The sequence below is a fragment of the Suillus fuscotomentosus genome (genome assembly GCF_016647785.1).
Source record: "Suillus fuscotomentosus strain FC203 chromosome Unknown F5891scaffold_17, whole genome shotgun sequence".
NCBI lineage: Eukaryota > Fungi > Basidiomycota > Agaricomycetes > Boletales > Suillaceae > Suillus > Suillus fuscotomentosus.
Window position 1 is genome coordinate 525,269 of NW_024539529.1, and position 16,980 is coordinate 542,248.

At 49.9% G+C, this 16,980-nt stretch overlaps 5 protein-coding genes and 1 non-coding gene across 6 annotated transcripts; 5 read left to right on the forward strand and 1 right to left on the reverse strand.

The window, feature by feature from the left end:
- Positions 1–1,527: 1,527 nt before the first annotated feature.
- On the forward strand, positions 1,528–3,551 carry F5891DRAFT_1186556 (uncharacterized protein; the record flags this gene model as incomplete). Its single annotated transcript, XM_041366715.1, has 5 exons — positions 1,528–2,428; positions 2,480–2,539; positions 2,589–2,879; positions 2,933–3,112; positions 3,163–3,551. The coding sequence occupies 5 exons, from the start codon at positions 1,528–1,530 to the stop codon at positions 3,549–3,551; spliced, it is 1,821 nt and encodes a 606-aa protein (XP_041228020.1).
- A 1,049-nt stretch (positions 3,552–4,600) lies between these two features.
- Positions 4,601–6,507, forward strand: F5891DRAFT_1186557 (cyclin-like protein; the record flags this gene model as incomplete). Its single annotated transcript, XM_041366716.1, has 4 exons — positions 4,601–5,509; positions 5,565–6,104; positions 6,159–6,296; positions 6,349–6,507. 4 exons carry the CDS (start codon positions 4,601–4,603, stop codon positions 6,505–6,507), a joined length of 1,746 nt encoding a protein of 581 aa, XP_041228021.1.
- A 24-nt stretch (positions 6,508–6,531) lies between these two features.
- F5891DRAFT_162997 (uncharacterized protein) lies at positions 6,532–7,172 on the forward strand. The gene has a single exon (XM_041370739.1). The coding sequence runs from the start codon at positions 6,730–6,732 to the stop codon at positions 7,105–7,107; it is 378 nt and encodes a 125-aa protein (XP_041228022.1). The 5' UTR covers positions 6,532–6,729; the 3' UTR covers positions 7,108–7,172.
- Positions 7,173–7,319: 147 nt separating this feature from the next.
- Positions 7,320–7,403, reverse strand: F5891DRAFT_t58. Its single transcript has one exon. It is a non-coding gene; the product is annotated as a tRNA-Asp (tRNA).
- Positions 7,404–8,353: 950 nt separating this feature from the next.
- F5891DRAFT_1127695 (ZPR1 zinc-finger domain-containing protein) lies at positions 8,354–10,078 on the forward strand (the record flags this gene model as incomplete). The annotated part of the gene is made up of 6 exons (XM_041364205.1): positions 8,354–8,494; positions 8,549–8,669; positions 8,727–9,355; positions 9,407–9,550; positions 9,600–9,803; positions 9,857–10,078. 6 exons carry the CDS (start codon positions 8,354–8,356, stop codon positions 10,076–10,078), a joined length of 1,461 nt encoding a protein of 486 aa, XP_041228023.1.
- A 686-nt stretch (positions 10,079–10,764) lies between these two features.
- On the forward strand, positions 10,765–12,595 carry F5891DRAFT_949003 (uncharacterized protein; the record flags this gene model as incomplete). The annotated part of the gene is made up of 5 exons (XM_041374841.1): positions 10,765–11,012; positions 11,033–11,175; positions 11,215–11,363; positions 11,412–11,661; positions 11,718–12,595. The coding sequence occupies 5 exons, from the start codon at positions 10,765–10,767 to the stop codon at positions 12,593–12,595; spliced, it is 1,668 nt and encodes a 555-aa protein (XP_041228024.1).
- Positions 12,596–16,980: the final 4,385 nt, after the last annotated feature.

The window sequence follows — 16,980 nt, forward strand, 5'->3', positions numbered from 1 at the left end:
CATTCTAGGTGGGGAGCACACATTTGTCATTCACTAATATTGAAGCCTTGGTTGCAGGATTCGTGATTTTTTTCTGGGGCATGAAAGGCGAGCCTACAACATGACATCAATCCATTTACATCCGGTGCTAATATATTATTATGCGCCATTTGACCGTTAATACCAACTGCGCAAGTCAAGTTGTGTGCCCAAGAGTGGGAGCCACTGGCAGTTGTGACGCACTTGTATGAAACCATCGATACCACTCTGTGCTTCCCTGAATCCCGATTGCATGATGCTGTTCCGGACAAATTTGAACTACCAACTTTTATAGATTTAAACCCCGTTGCCAATCTTGCAAAAAAGGCATGAAGGGGAATATTCGCGAATTCGAGATAGAGATGGAAAATTGACAGTCCAAATTTAAATCCGGGTACAGTGAAGCTGACGTAGAGCTGACGATCCGAGTGACCAGAGTGAGTAGCTCCAATGAACCTCCCCCCGACGGTGGTGAAATGGAGGCCACTAGTCTAATGTCATGGTCATGTCCCGATTCACCAGACGAACTGCAGCAATATGTGGCATGTAAGTAAATTGTATCAGTTTGTTTTTTCTGACTTCTCAGCTTCGAATCGCCATTCAATTGAATTTGATTATTTTCGCATCGCGAAGTTCATATCAAGTGAGCTGATTCTGATTCTGATATTAGGATAATCAAATCTTGCCCTTGTATTATTACCTCTATGTTTATGCAGTGACACAGTGTGCGAGGATATACCCTAGGAGTGCCCCGTGTCTTACCTCAGGCCAGTCTTATTCGCGTTCGGGCGATAGATTCCCTGGTAACTTCCGTATTATGGCTATGGTAGCTGGTAAATCCTCAGATCTGCAAATTTAATGAGAGCGTGTTTCATCGACTTAATTCCTCCACATAGTACTATGTATCACGCTGTTACCTGTAAAATTTGCTTGCAGACACCTGTATGTACCACTAGGCTGACGGATGGTTGTGCATGAGTACTGAGTTCAAAGCCCATTGTGGGATCGCACCGCTGGGTATTTGACTTTGACCCAGTAGTACCAAAACTTCGAAAGGAACAATTTGAAGAGCCCACGGTCAACCCGATTCGAGGCTTAGTCAGCCCAGAGGTGGTTTGTTTGACAACAGCTTGTGATCCAAACAACGCCTCGGACTCATCCTTCTCAGTCGTGTCGAATTGTTCAAGTACACGCTACATGGAAGAGGACAAGTTTTCTCCGTTTCAAATGGGCAAAGACAAGCTTTGCTCTGAATTAGGTGCAGCAGGCAACAGAGTCTTATACCTAATTCAAAGTATGCAGGCCTGTTTGAAATCCGGTGAAACCTTGATCGCGAGCAAGAGGCTGGCATGCTAACTTAATGATGTCAGCCTTTCAGGTATAAAACCCGCACCCGAAGGCTGAAACACCAGTGTTCATCTTTCTTGCTCACTCCCATCGTCCGCACATCTGCATCTTCGCATATCCAGACGATTTTACTTGCATCTATCTATCTATCTATCTATCGATATGTCTTCCGACAAGTGTAACGTTCGCCTCTCTTTGTGTTCCCCTTCTCTCTCTTCTGGGATTTCTACGCTCGTCTTCGTTCTTGATGTCCTCAAGATTGTGACCTTGGTCCTCTTCTATCTTGTTGTTATCATGGCTGGACTGGCCTTCGACGTCTACCGCTGTCAGTTCGACCCTTCGACGGCCCAGAGTCCTGCTCTGTCCATAGGTTCACCCACGCTCCAGGAAGCGGAGAAAGCAGTCTGCCCCTCGAAGGCTGCTTCTTCGTCAGTCACATGTGCTTCATCTCCATCAGGCCTCTCTCCGTCCTCATCGTCCCCTGCCATCCTGGAATCAGATTTGGACAGCCTTCATCTTTTACCTGAGCCTCGGCTGCACTGGAGCATTAGTTGTTCCGACATTAGCCCGCAGTTGCACAACGCTCCGATAGGCCCTGGCCACTATGTCCACGCACTGTTCTCCGATGCGTGGAACGAGAATGCCGTTCTCCTGAAGCAGCTCTTACACGTGCAGGATGCTCTCAACACTGCCAACACTGATATCGATGGGCTCGTGCTGGAGAACTTAACCATGAGCAACCAAATGGACCGTTTTAGGCGCGATCTAGAGATTGAAGAAGTTCGTCGCAACGAAGCTGAATTGACGTCCCGGGATGCTACAGCCAAGATGAGCTCCCAAAGGTCTATCCTCTCCTCGTTACAATCTGCCAATATTGCACTCCGCTTCGAGATTGCAAACCTTAAGGCCGAGCGCGACGAACTCATAGCCGAGAAGAAGTCATCCGACTTACAGCAAGAACATGATGAAGAAGTCCAAGCGTTGCAAGGAACGCTCGTCCGGACGAAGAGGGAGCTCGAAAGAGCCAAGAAGGAGCTGAGGAAGTTGAAGAGAGCAGCTGCAGGTGAAAAGTTTTTCTCTATGTTTTTCGCTGTTGCCTGACTCTCACGAACAGGAATACCTGAATTGAAGATAATATCTCCTGAAGGGAACGTTATACCCTATACCTCGAGCAGTATGTTTTCCTTTCTCCCCCAACTATCATTGCTAACACGCCGTCCTAGGTACCGATTCCTTGAGCGAAGATCGAAATATTTCGATGAGGGAACGCCTTACGCTCGCGTACACGGAGGTTGTCAGCCTTAGGGACCAGTGCACAGCTTTGCATCGTCATGCAGACGAAAACGCAGAGTTACAGGAGGATGTCAAGCAGCTTCTCGCTCAGCGCTCGGGTCTCTGGGATCAGGTTGAAGCGGCCAACAGTGCATGCCGCAAACTGGAGGAGGAGAACAAGAAATACTTCCGTCAGTTTGTGGAGATCAGAGCTGAGCTAACCAAGGTAGAGAAGAGAACTGGTCGGTTGTTTATTTCTTTGTTGTGGCTGGCGCTGAAACTTCCGCTCGTCAAGGAATCGCGATTTCAGTCATCGAAGAAGAAGAGGAAGAGCTCGAAGTGGCAGCTCATGCTGTATCCAAAGTTCCACCGACTGATCAGGGTTGTCGTTCGGCATTTGATGACGACTCTGACGACGAGTCTATTGCTTCCTCGGTCTCGTGTTATTCGATGGCATCCACGGATGACTTTGACAGTGAGATTTCGTCGGCTTCTACCGTTTTTGAGCGCTAATCATCTTCACAGTGTCCCTGCCCTCTGAGGTTGATACGCCTCATACATCAGTTCCGTCCTCCCCATGTTCTTCACTTTCTGCGCCCCCTTCTCCCTCTTTTACGATGCCTTCTTGGGTTCCGTGTTTTGACTCAGCATGCACGGATTTTGCATTCGACGTCGTTCCGGGCTCACCCCTCGCGGATGCGATCTCCGTGTATGGCAGCATCCACCAGCCTATTGGTGTCAGCCATCGTCCATTCGTCACCCGTCGTGGTCTCGGTATTCCCATCGTCCGTCCTTCCTGGCCTTCCGCTAGCTCCGTCTTTGCCCCTTTCGACGAAGCGTCCCCCAAGCGGAAGTTGGCTCTGGATCTGGATGATGCGACACCTAGGACTCGTCGGAAGCACGAAGAATGTTGATGCATCAAATTTACAGTGTCTCGTTTGCAAAGGTTTTTTTTCTCTTCCCGACATTTCTTTCCTTCTTCCTATTTTTCTTGTCCCATCATTCCTACGATTTCCTTCTTTTTGCATTTGGTCGCAAGGTTTGTGTTTTGGTTAACGGGCTGTTCCTTTGGCTTGCGGTGGTCCTGGTTCCGGTTGCATCGTTCGGCTGGGATGCTTTCCCTCGGGGATCTTGATGAGGTGAAGTACTTTCTTGGGTTTCATTGCTGCTTATATCTGTCTTCCACGTCTGCCCTTTAAAGTGGCACGGGAAACTCTATAGGTGGTTGTGTTTCTCTTGGACTTGCGGATCTCTCGGACTGGTCTCCTCTAGTGATGGTATTTAGGCAGATCATGTACTCGGCTTACTCGGTGCTGTAATACATTGAGATTGTCATGAATTATAATTCAGTCTTGCGACGAACCTGCGATAGTACTAAACCTTGAAAACAATTAGGTGAGTTGTAAATAGTCGACGTTGAAGCGATCCGTACTAGCGCAAATTGGTTATCGGTTATGTATTTACGCCAGCGCACTGATGGGAATTCTGACAACCGATATCATTGCATAACAGTGGACAACATGCGGCAGGTCACGAGGCGCGCGTAATGCCACGATGATGTCTGTCTCCATAATGCGATTGTAAATACATTCATCCGCCACAGTCAGACTGGCGCAGCCTATCCCACTGATAAAAACCGATAATGGACTGTGACCAAAGGCAGGCGCTCTCGTGCGCGTGGACAATGGCATTTATCACGTGATGAAACGCGAACGCGTTTGTTTGTTTGTATTATGAGTGGATGGTTGAAATTTAAAATGGCCATTTCTGGAATAGTTCAAGTAGTTCCTCTCATCTTCCGTTCGCTCTTCGTTTTACATTCCATCCATCTAGCTACTGCACGCACAGATAGAGTACCCTCTGCGTAAATTAGACAGCTAATGTCTTCCAACTTACCAGTAAGTCCCACATGCGTTATCGATTCTTGTTCGTCATCGATGAGCTTGTCGCTGATTGATATGTTATGTTTCAGACTCGCCGTGTAACGCGGGTTACCCGTACGGCGGTTCAGAAGGACAGCGAGAACGCTAATGCCCGCCCATCTCGTGTTATCTCCCGTGTGAAGCCTCCATCGACGTCTGCCATTCCCGCTCCCACCGCCACACTCCAATCCAGGGCCTTGGGCGCTACCGCGGCTTCTCGTGCAAAAGTTGGGGCCAACGATGAAAACAAGGTCGATCTTACTCTCCAGGGAAAGCGCAAGCGCGAAGCGCTTGGCGAAGTTACGACCAAGAACATCAACAAGAACAAGGCCGCTGCCACGGCTGCTAAGGACGGAAAAGGCAAAGGCAAAGAAGTAGCCCCACCGACCAAGGAAATGTTTGATGGCGTAGTGATAAAGGCGAAGCCCACTATTCCTTTGAGACAGATCACCGCTCCCACACGTCGCACTACACGGTCTGTGATTGCCCCAGAGGTAAAACCGTTGAAAGATATCAAGGAGGAACTTGTGGTCAATGACGATGACGCAATGGCTGTGGATGATCACCCACCGGCTCCTGAGCCTTCGCGACGTGTTTCAACCCGCAGGTCGGGGGCGAACACCCAACAGGTGATCACCCAGGAGGTACAACGTGTTCAGGCTGCTCGACGAACTTCTTCGCATCTCGTCTTAAAGACTGAGACACACGAGGAAGTTCAAGACGATCGTGTATTTAAGAAGAGGCGAACGTCTTCTGATGCTCCCGAGACTGACATAGACGAGCAAGCGCAACACGAGGCAGAAGTGGCGGCTGTTCTGGATGTCGATGTGGCACCTGAAGCTGACCCCGATGGTGACGAGTGGGACGATCTCGATGCTGAGGATTCCGATGATCCATTGATGGTCAGCGAATATGTTGTCGAGATCTTCAAGTACATGAAGCAGACCGAGGTACGAGTCTCCGAATATTTTTATCATTCCGTTGTAATTAATGAGCCGTCTTCAGCTTGTAACACTTCCCAATCCGGAATACATGGCATCACAAAAAGAGCTGGCCTGGTCGATGCGTGGAATCCTTCTCGATTGGCTAGTGCAAGTACATGCACGGTTCCGATTACTTCCTGAGACCCTGTTCCTCTGCGTGAACATTATCGATAGGTTCTTGTCGGCACGCGTCGTCTCCCTTGCTAAACTTCAACTCGTCGGCATTACGTGTCTATTCGTCTCTTCTAAGGTTGAAGAGATTGTCGCACCATCCGTCTCGCACTTCCTTCACTGCGCGGACTCATCCTACACTGAATCCGAGATTCTTCTCGCAGAGCGGTACGTCCTGAAAACAATCGACTGGAACTTGAGCTATCCGAACCCGATGCACTTTCTGCGCCGTATAAGCAAAGCGGATGATTACGATGTTAAATCGAGGACGATGGGAAAGTATTTATTAGAAGTGGGTACACTGGAGTGGCGGTTGCTGGCCACGCCACCTTCCCTGGTTGCTGCTGCGGCGACCTGGTTGGGACGCCTCATTCTCGGCAACGATAAATGGGTAAGTAGTGTGTGTGCCATGTTCGATCTTGTTGATAACATTCCTGGGTTCTAGACTCCTAATCATGCCCATTTCTCATCGTATGCGGAAAGCTCCATAATTCCGACAGCCAACCTGATGCTTAACTATATTCTTAAACCCATCCGTCACGAATCGTTTTACAAGAAATACGCCGGCAAGCGCTTCATGAAGGTACGTCTTAATGAACTGCGCATGCATAGTAGATAACCCAATTATCATGCAGGTGAGCATACTCGTACGAGAGTGGGCTCTAGAGCGGTGGGAAGAAGGCGAACAAGTGTCTCTTTTAGCCGAGTTGCCAGTCATTCGTGCAAGGAATCGAGCGGAAAGGGAGCGGCTAGCGGCAGCAGGCTTGGACGGTGACGAGGATGAAAACTCATAAGGCCGGCGACGCGCATGGTCTCCTACCCCTTCGTTCAATCTTCTTAATCATGGCTATCACTCACCTAAAACGCATATCCATTTTACGGACACCCACAATATCTATCCCCCGCCTGCATCATATCCATCACACGAGCATCATGATCATTGTTAATTTTGTGCAACACAACCATCACACCATCCCACAACGCCAACTTCATTTTTTGTTCTTTGAGTTGATTCTATGATTATCAAATACGGTTTCTCTCCACATCCGCCTGTTTATGCGCCACATCTATGCCTCCTGCTCTGCGCTCGATCTGTCGCTGTCACGCTGCTGTCTGATCTAGTACGCATCTCGCTCGCTGTCTGCCGTACTCGATTTGTCGATTCGCGCAAATGCACCAGTACCCGCCTGGACACCCCCCTCTTCATCGTTGCTTGCTCTGTTCTCGCTTGCATCATGCTGTTTTACTGGTCACCGCTCTGTTCATTTCGCGCTACCCGTACATATCCCCTTCAGCTACACCCGCGTATCACCATCATCATGTTACCGCTTTGTTCACCACAATCCCTAGGACTTATTTTCCTTATACCGTCGTTTCATCCGACGCGTTCTTGATAACTTGTTTTCCACTTAAATTCCCGGAGTGGTGAGATATATTCTGTATAATCTGTAGGCCAAATCAAAGGATTGTCCTGTTGTGAGGACTTGAAAGCCATGGAAGATGTGTAGCTTTCAAGAAGTCCATTTACGGAATTAACTTGTATTGCATGCAGACGTGGCGCTGCATAAAAAACTCGCTCAGACTCCCCAAGTAAACGCCCAAAAATCTCTCTGGCGGGGAATCGAACCCCGCTTTCCCGCGTTTATCTCGTGATGACAGGCGGGTGTACTATCCGATATACTACCAGAGACTTGTAAGCGTAGAAATAATCTTCCCCATGAATGGTACTCGTACATTAAAATACCAACGTACCTCTAACACGCAGCCATGGGAGCGATTGGTTATGGAGCAACTACATGGCTGAGCTGTCTCTTCTGAGAGCTTACCTTTATCAAAGTGTGTGGCTTTGCATATGGCATGCGGAGATCAAATTTACAAAACTTGGAGCTTGAAGGCCGTATTCTTTCCACTCTAAACCGCTTTCATCATCCCTCCACGTGGGTCACGAAGCTCATTGTTGTTCGTGCATTTTCAACACACTATCGGAAACTGGGATATCGTGTCAATCTGCATCTCCATATCAAGTCGGATCCATCAGAGCCATGGGAGCAGCAGACAGGTTGGATGAAACCAATTTTGAACGAATGCCCTGGTTATCTTCCATATAAGTTCGTCGCCGATACCTGACTGGCAACGCGGGTCTATCATTCATTCCAATATGCAGACAAACGCTGTTTTTACTGCTTGTCAAACGAAACTCGTCAACCAGCATTTGTCGATGTGTCAGATATCGCAGACCTCCGTTCCATGACGACGAGGAATGCAATCTTCTCGCACCGATTGCGCAGCCGTTCATAGGTCTGAAGGAGGTCAAGGGCTTCCTAACTTTTACTTCCCCAACGAAGCATTGTTAGTGACCGGTGAAGCTGAAGGCCAGCACGAGAGAGATATGGATGGATTCGAGTTGTAGGGACGCCAGATGGTTATCCTAGCCATCCGCTGTGTAAATTTCAATTCAACGACTACCAGTTATGTAGTAATAAGATATTTCGTCTCGAGCACGGCGCGCGTGTCACGCAGGTTGTCCTTATTTGAACAGGTGTGTGATCATTGACATTTGTAAGAATCGACTAACTTCCAATTTGGTCTGACCGCAGGAGATGAATTTCGTTGCTATCATTTCCACAATCTAACCGGCACATGGCTCAAACTGAAGAACACCCCGAATTCTTTCCTTCGATCGCAGACGTTGTCCATAAAACCAATGCCGGAGAAGAAGAAGATATCAGCGCTAGACCAATGGAGGAGATCGAGTCTCTTTGCATGCAGTGTGAGGAGCAGGTGCGTTCGCAAACATTCTCATTGCTGGTGAAATTGAATATTCATATCAATCAGGGAGTAACTCGAATGATGCTCACGTCCATCCCATTCTTCCGGGAAGTTATCGTGATGAGTTTCCGATGCGAACATTGTGGCCATTCAAATAACGAGATCCAGTCGGCGGGGAAGATTAGACGTGCGCACTCGTTTCATCTTGTTACCCGTACCTCCTAACATGAAATCTCTGAGTCAGCTGAAGGCGCTATGTACACAGTCAAAATCCTTAATCGCAGTGACCTTGACCGCCAGCTCATCCGCTCAGAATCTTGTACGATCAACATCCCTGAATTTCAGCTGGTCCTTCCGCCTTCCCGTGGGCAGCTTACAACTGTCGAGGGTCTTCTCAGGGACATTGTTGCGGATCTCAACGTACAGCAGCCACTCAGACGCATCCAAGATGAGAACGCATACGCTAAGATCCAGGAAATTATCGATGGCCTCAAGGAGATCATTGCTGATGACGAAGAGGAAGATGAAGAAGGAAAGGACAAACTTGAGAAGAGAGACCTTTCGAAAGAGGATCCAGTTGCACGTGTGATCACCATCACCCTCGACGATCCATCTGGGAATTCGTTCCTCGAGTTTGTGGACAGCATGTCTGATCTAAAATGGAACATGCGCACATACGAGCGATCGCTTGAGCAGAATCGGCAGCTTGGATTGGCACCCCCTGCAGAAGACAAGGAAGAAAATGTGGTAGATGAGACAGAACAACAACCTGGGGGTCCGGACGAGGAAGTGTTCGAGTTCCCTGGTATCTGTTCGCGCTGCAGCCGGCCTCTTGTCACGCGCATGAAGAAAGTTTCTATCCCTTATTTTAAGGTTCGTATCGAAGGCACACATAATCGTCATGTCTGACAATCCTACTGACAGGACACTCTTATAATGTCGACAAACTGCGACGACTGCGGATATCGGGATAATGAGATTAAGTCGGGGGCTGCAATTTCTGAGCTTGGCAAGAAGATTACGTTAAAGGTGGAAGATAGAGACGACCTGAGCCGAGACATACTTAAAGTAAGTACTTCCTTTTTTTTCGAGCTCTTTGACCAAGAGTGTCCTGTAGAGCGACACGAGCGGCCTTAGCATACCGGAGATAGATCTCGTTCTTCACCCCGGCACACTAGGTGGACGTTTCACAACTTTGGAAGGCATTTTAGATCAGGTATACGAGGAACTCACCGAGAAAGTATTTAACACGGGAGACTCTGGGGTCGCAGATGTTGACGATAGAGCTGCGTTCCAGGAATTCTTGAGAAAGCTTAAGCAGGTGTGTTCTCTTACCATCGCGCGACTCTCATTTTGATATTAATGGTTGCTAAGGTCAAGAACGCCGAGATACCATTCACCTTGATACTGGATGACCCTCTAGCAAATTCATACGTGCAGAATTTGTACGCACCTGATCCAGATCCGAATATGGAGGTCGTCGCATACGAACGAACGTGGCAACAGAATGAGGATCTTGGATTGAATGATATGAATGTGGAATCGTATAGCGGCGATGATACGACGGATGGTGATGTAAAAACACAGAGTTCATAGCAGTGAAAGTTTGCCACGTCGGTTTGGACCGTCTGCTCTGCAGACAGAGCTACTGTGCGTCATCTACCATCGTTCCTGAAAAGAGCACAAATAATTATTAATATCCTGCATCAATGCATCAAATTTACATGTCAGTACTAGGATTGTATTGCAAAGAAGACGGCTATATTACAAGTGACTTCGACCTGTGAAACGGACCTAGTGCGCGCTGTCGCAACGACTATTATTAGTCCTCAGCTTTTGGAATCCAATCAATAACAGGCTTTATTGGCTTACTATACTTCCTGTTATTGATGCGCCTTTCAAGAGAGTCTACTATGTTGAAGGCACAGTGACACGAAGATCTCGCGGGACGCTAGTGACATCCGAACCTTGGCCACGGAGTGTTTAGATAGTGAGCATCACCTCCATATCCGGAATCGCCTGTTCGCTGGCATGCAGCAACTGGAGGAGTGAGGATCAGGCTTTGGGCAAGGTATTTGTAAATTGAAGCTTCCTGTGGAGCATGTTTGCTGGAGGTAAGTCACCGCGGTGCCTTGCCAACATCTTCACCTACTAGTAGTAGATATTTTTGTCCCTTTCGCCCCACGCGTTCTCTCAAAGAGACACTGTTATTCACTATAAAGGCTGGACGATCTGGACATGATGTCCTGTTTTTCCTGATCGCGATATACTGTTCCCCGGCAATGCTGTGCTACCAGTGGTTATCCCTCGTGCTTGTCTTAGCGACTAATGTCGTTGCGTGTACTGACTCACCCTCTCCAAGATCAAAAGAGCCAAACAGTGTACCGTCTCAGTGCCAGGCACGTGCCTGGGTGAGAGCACCTGACATGGTTCCCGGCGAAGTCATCGCAGGGGATGTCAAGATTAAGCTTAGCGGACCATGCACCGACGCCAAGAGCTATCTGCTAGGCTTGCGCTATAAGGAAAGAGTGTTCTGGCAGTCGCGGTAAGTTTTTTTCACGCTTTCGTATCCTCCACTGAGCATCCAAACAGAAGGGAAGATGCGCCCAAATGGGAGGATGATTGGTGGCCGTACGAGAACAAGGACTCGTGGTCTATGCACGAGGAAGAACGAATTGCCTTTGAGATCAAGAGTCCTCTGACCCTTGCAGGGGGGACAGGTACGAATTGAGATTTTGAGTTGACTCAAAGCTTAATGCAGAGAACAGATACATTATCAAGAAACTTCACGGCCCGGTTCGGAGTTCTGGTACCAAATACAAACTACCCTCCAGGATTAGACTGTCGTCGAGGCTGCACGTATGACTGGGGAGTGACTGATGTAAGAACAGTCTTTATTGATTTTGTCTTGTGCTCAGTGTTGTTACAGATAATATCCGGTGAATCGATTTACGAGTACTTTGTCGAAATCGAGTTTAGCAATGGTACCACTTCAGAGATACCTGCCGGAGTGACATCCTTTACCCCGTTCTACCTCTCGACGGAAAACAACGCACCCAGTGCTAACGTATCTTTATCTTCGACACGCTCCAGTTTTAGCATGAAACCATCAGTAGACGGGTTGCGGAGCAACTACACGGTTGAAGTATCTTTTCCTGAAGGAGCACACGTCTATCGAAGTATGTCTCAGTGAAATGGAAACCTCAATGCAGTGATCTGATTGGATGCTTTCTAGACTCGTCCGTGAATTTTACGGCTATTGTTCATCGGACAGGATATACGAATCGGACAGACATTCCTGTAGAGCTGTGTGCGTGCTTGACGAATGACTTTAAATGGCATTCTCAAGAGCTCCAGAACAAAACACAACCGTTTCCATCGTTCGTCAGGGCATTGGTCCCCTCCATTGTTACCAGGCAGCATTCACCTCGTTCCCCATGCAGAGAGATCAGTTTTGCAGCAACCCCTGCATCCTTGGCTCACGAAAGCCACATTATTTCCACGTCCTCCGAACCGCTTTCATTATCCCTCTACGTGGAACACGATGATGTGCCAGATTTTTCAACCTACTATCAGAAACTGGGACATCTTGTCCGTCTGGATCTCTTTATCGCGCCTGATCCATCAGAGCCATGCGAAAATGAATCCGAGGAGCTACAATGGGAGGAGCTGCCATGGGAGGAGCAGATTCTGGACGCGGATGAACTTGACTGGGTGCCCTGGATGCCGACACAGACTCCTCCGAGTCCCCGAACCCTTTCCGGCAACACCAATGTGCTGTCAGTCATTTCAATGCAGAAGCAGGGATCTGTGCGATTGATGCCAGTCCACTACCTGTCTGACCAAGCTCGCCAACCAGTATTTGTCCATTCGTCGGACATCGCTGACCTTCGTCTGATGTTGCCAGAGGAACGTGATCTCATTGCCCCACTTACGCAGCCGTCTATAAAGGTGTTTGCCAAGGGAGAAGAAATTGCACACAGATATCGCACTGGCGGTGACTGGCAGTACCCGATATACGTTGGGGACACCTGGGTCAAGAAAGTACTGCCTATGATTACTAAGGATCAGGGCGAGAGTCATACTGTGGATCACTTGCTCGTTGTGCAATGATGACGATCTTCAGTTGATGCAATGATGCCAGGGGGTAGTCATAAGTTCAACTAGTGTGTAGTGATTCACACACGATGAAATTTATGTGGAGGAACGATACACGCGGGAGGTTTTATGACACGCTAGAACAAAGGTACGAGTCTCAGTATTCGTTTCGAATCTCTATTAACAATTGTTTGTACCTAGAACAAAGGTACGACTAGATGTACGTCAGCGCTTGCGCTCGAACGTTACAGTGGGACTTGTACTTACGTCTCAGTATTCGTTTCGAATCTGAGACGTTTCGACGAAAACAGCGTCCTCTTATACGGTGAGTCTGCCAGCAATAGCTTTGATGAAAAATATATACTTAAAGAACGAAAAGATTGCCGACGTTGACACGTCGTCGACGTTCTCCGTTTGGAGACGCTCGCACTCGATGTGCTCTATTCTTCGGCCGTATCGTCCTTTCCTTTCTCAGCTCTCTCTCTCTCGGCCTTACTTCCCTCGGACACATCGGCTCTCAACACTCCCCCTCGAGCGTTATCCAAACACATCAATGTCCTCAACCTCTGGAGTCGGGGACGTGCCAATGGCTTCGTGAACGCGTCCGCGACATTGTCGTCACTGGGGCAGTAGATTATCTTGAAGGTACCGTCCTTCACGTGGCCGCGTACGAAGTGGTATCGCAGGTCTATGTGCTTGGTGCGCGATTGGAATTTTCCCGTCGAGACTAACGCTATAGCAGCTTGGTTGTCGCAGAAGATGGGTGTGGGGAGGTCTTGGACGTCGTAGAGCTCGCGGATGAGGAGTTGCAGGTAAAGTACTTCCCTTGCCACGCTGGTCAACGCTATGTACTCAGCTTCAGCTGTTGACAGGGCTATGATAGGCTGTTTGCGCGCGCTCCACGAAACGGGGCCTCCATGGAGCAGTACGATGTACCCGCTCATGGAGTGCCTATGTGGCTGCGATGCCCAATCGGCATCGACAAACGCCTCAATTCCTCCCTCGCTGGATCCCAACGTCAGCTCATAGTCTGCGGTGCCTTTCAGGTACCGCAGGGCGCGTTTGGTGGCCTCCCAATGGGGTCTCCCCGGATTCCTCATAAATTGCGACAGTGTTGCCACCGCAAAAGCGATATCTGGCCGGGTACTCGTAGCTGCGTACATTAACGAACCGATCGCGCGTTGATATGGTATGTCTCGCATAGCTTGGAGTTCGGCGTGTGTTGCAGGGGACTGATCTATGGAAAGGACAGTACCTGGTTCCATGGGCGTGTGCAGGACCTTCGCGTCCTCCAGGTGGAACCTTTCGAGGATCGTCTCGACGTATGCCTTCTGTGAAAGTGTCAAGGTGCGTGCTACGCGGTCCCTCGTCACCTTCAGCCCCAATAACCAGCTCAACTCCCCTAGGTCGCTAATCTCGAAGTGCGCGCGCAGCTCGGACTTAAACCGATGGATATGGGATATATGGTTGGCGGTGACGGCCATGTCGTCGACAGAGACGGTGATGACGACGTGTTCGCGCGAGGTGCGTTTGTAGAAAACGGCTTGATCTACTTTTGACCTGCTGAAGCCCATTTCATTGAAGGCTCCAGCTAGCTCCTGCGCCCACTCATATCCTGCTTGTTTGAGTCCAGGTAAGCTTCTTTTCAGCTTCAGTACCTTCCCTTCCTGACCATCCTTCAAGTATCCAGGGGGCGCTCGCATATATATGTCCTCCTGCAGACTCGCATATAGGTACGCACTTTTAATATCGACTTGGTGTATTTCCCAGTCGTGCTGAGCAGCCATCGTTAGGACTGCACGTATTGTGCTCATATTGGCCGTGGGGGCGAAGGTTTCGAAGAAATCGACCCCGTACTTCTGGCGCTGCCCATTTGCAACTAGGCGCGCGCGAAGCTTCAGCTTCTCGCCGTCCGGCCCGCGCTTTGTGGCCAGGACGTAATGGCATGGGATAAGGTTTACGCCTCGAGGTGCGTCTACGATTTCCCACGTACCTAGCTTCTCGAGTTGACTGACTTCGTAATTGATGGCTTCTTGCCACTCTGCAGCGTCTGGGCCCTTCAAGGCTTGTTGGAGGGTCGGTTCTGGTTGGACGGCGGCCAATGCTAGGTGAATATGCGCCTCTTCATCCAAGAGGTCGAGTTCTGACGCTTCCAACAGGCTTTCCATGGTTAGGGCTGCCGTTTGGCCCTCATTCAGCGCCGCATAGTACCCTGGGGGTGGTCTTACCCTCGTCGACCTCGCTTCAGGAGTAGATGGTTGAGGTTGCTGGGCAGTAGACGGTTGAGGTTGCTGAGGAGTAGAAGGTTGAGGTTGCTGAGGAGTAGATGGTTGGGGTTGCTTAGGAGTAGAAGGTTGAGGTTGCTGTGGCATGGTGATGGGCTGGACGCTACTAGGTGAGTTATTATTACCGTTGCCGCTGTTATGTTCGTTGACTACAGCAGACTCCCCCTCGTCCGGCATACCATCGGCTGCCAGGATCGGCGTGAAGGTCACATTCCTCTCCACCGAGACACGCCGTCTGCCGGGCCAATACACCCGGTATCCTTTACTTTCAGCGTCTACCCCCACAAAAACTGCCTCCTCCGCCCTCGCCTCCAGCTTACCAGCCTCCAGCATATGGACGAAGACCCTGGCCCCAAATTCATGGGCCTGCGACAAGTCCGGCTTGGACTTGCGCACCAACTCGTAGGGCGTGCTACCTGGGATCGCCCTTGAAGGTAGGCGATTCTTGAGCCAAGTGGCGTAACTAACGGCCTCGGCCCACAGGTACTTTGGCATATCTCTGCCTAGGAGCATTGCTCTCGCATGCTCGACGAGTGTCCGGTTGAGTCGTTCGGCGACACCATTCTGTTGGGGTGAGTCGTGCACTGTTAGCTGCCGCTCTATACCTTGCTGACGCAAGTATTGATCGAACTCGGCGCTCAGATACTCTCCTCCTCTGTCCGAACGGATTTTGCGCACGCGCACACCTGGTGATTGACGGGCCACCCATGCCTCATAGGACTTGAACGCGGTAAGTGCGTCACTCTTTTGTTTGAGGAACTCGAGTCGCGTCTGCCGGCTAAAGTCGTCCGTGAAACTGACATAATATTTACAGCCTCCCAAACTCGTCGTCTGCGCCGGTCCCCAGAGGTCCGTATGGACTAGTTCTCCGTATGTAAGTGCGCGCATCTTCGTTTCTCTTGGGAAGGACTGCTGAGCTGACTTAGCTTTCACGCAGACTTCACAGAACTGGATGGCGGGCGCCGGATCTATGTCTATGCCCAGGATTAGGCCCTTCTTGACTGCGTCAAGAAGGGCCGCATGTGATACGTGCCCTAGGGCACGATGGACATCATTGATGGTAAGCTTTGTCCTGGCGACGTTGGCACGATGCTTACGGTCGGACGTTACAGCGTAAAGTCCCTGGACTTGGGGTATTTCTGCGATCGTCCTTCGTTCGGGGGGAGCAGACAGTATCCTGCACATTCCTCCTTCGAACAGCACGGCCAAACCGGCGGAGGCGATCTTATTGGTGGAGATAAGGGTAAATGCCATGGAGGGGGCATATAGGACGTCTTTTAGCGTCACGGTCGTTCGTTTCGAGCCCAACGGTAAGTCCATCCTCACGTCTCCTCGTCCTGTCGCATTGACAGTAGCTCCATTCGCAGTGTATATCTTCTGCGGGGCGATCTCAACGAAGGATACAAATTTTGCCCTATCCGGGCAGAAATGAGAGGTCGCGCCGGAGTCTACTATTGCTCCTCGGCGCTCTGGAGGTACGTCCATCGATTTTGCTATGACTGCGAGGTCTGACGTAGCGAAAGCGTAGTTGTCCTTTGGCTCCGGCTCTTTGGCTACATTGGCACTTTGTTTTTGGGTGCGTCCTCCTTGTCTCTGCCGTTGATTCGGCCCCTGACCTTCTTTTCCTCCACCTTTTCGCCAACAGTCACTCTTCCAGTGGCCCTTACGATCGCAGTTCGTACAGACTGCGTCGGGGTTGGATTTTGGAGCCGAGCTCTGCGAGCTCGTGCTCCTCCCTGCATTTGTTCTCGCGGAGAGCGCACTGTTGGTCCCGCGTTTGTTGGGACGTCGTTCGGTGAGTAACCGGTGCTCGTATTCCTCTGTGATGATGGTGATGAGTTCGTAGGGCGAGAGGGGAGTTTTCGTTATCTTGGCCGCTGCGTTCATCGACGACAGTAGCGGCCGGTAGGATTCAGGTAAGGACCCTAGGATGATGGCATGAAAGTCCGTATCAATGACGGCTACCCCCATTCCAGCTAACGACTCCCTCAGGCGCAAAAGCTCTGAAAAATGAGCCTTGACGTCACCACCTTCTTCGCACCTCGTCTCCTGGAGCCTCCGTCTCAGATCTATCTGGACGAGTTCGGTTTTGCCTTCATGTATGTGGCATATTTC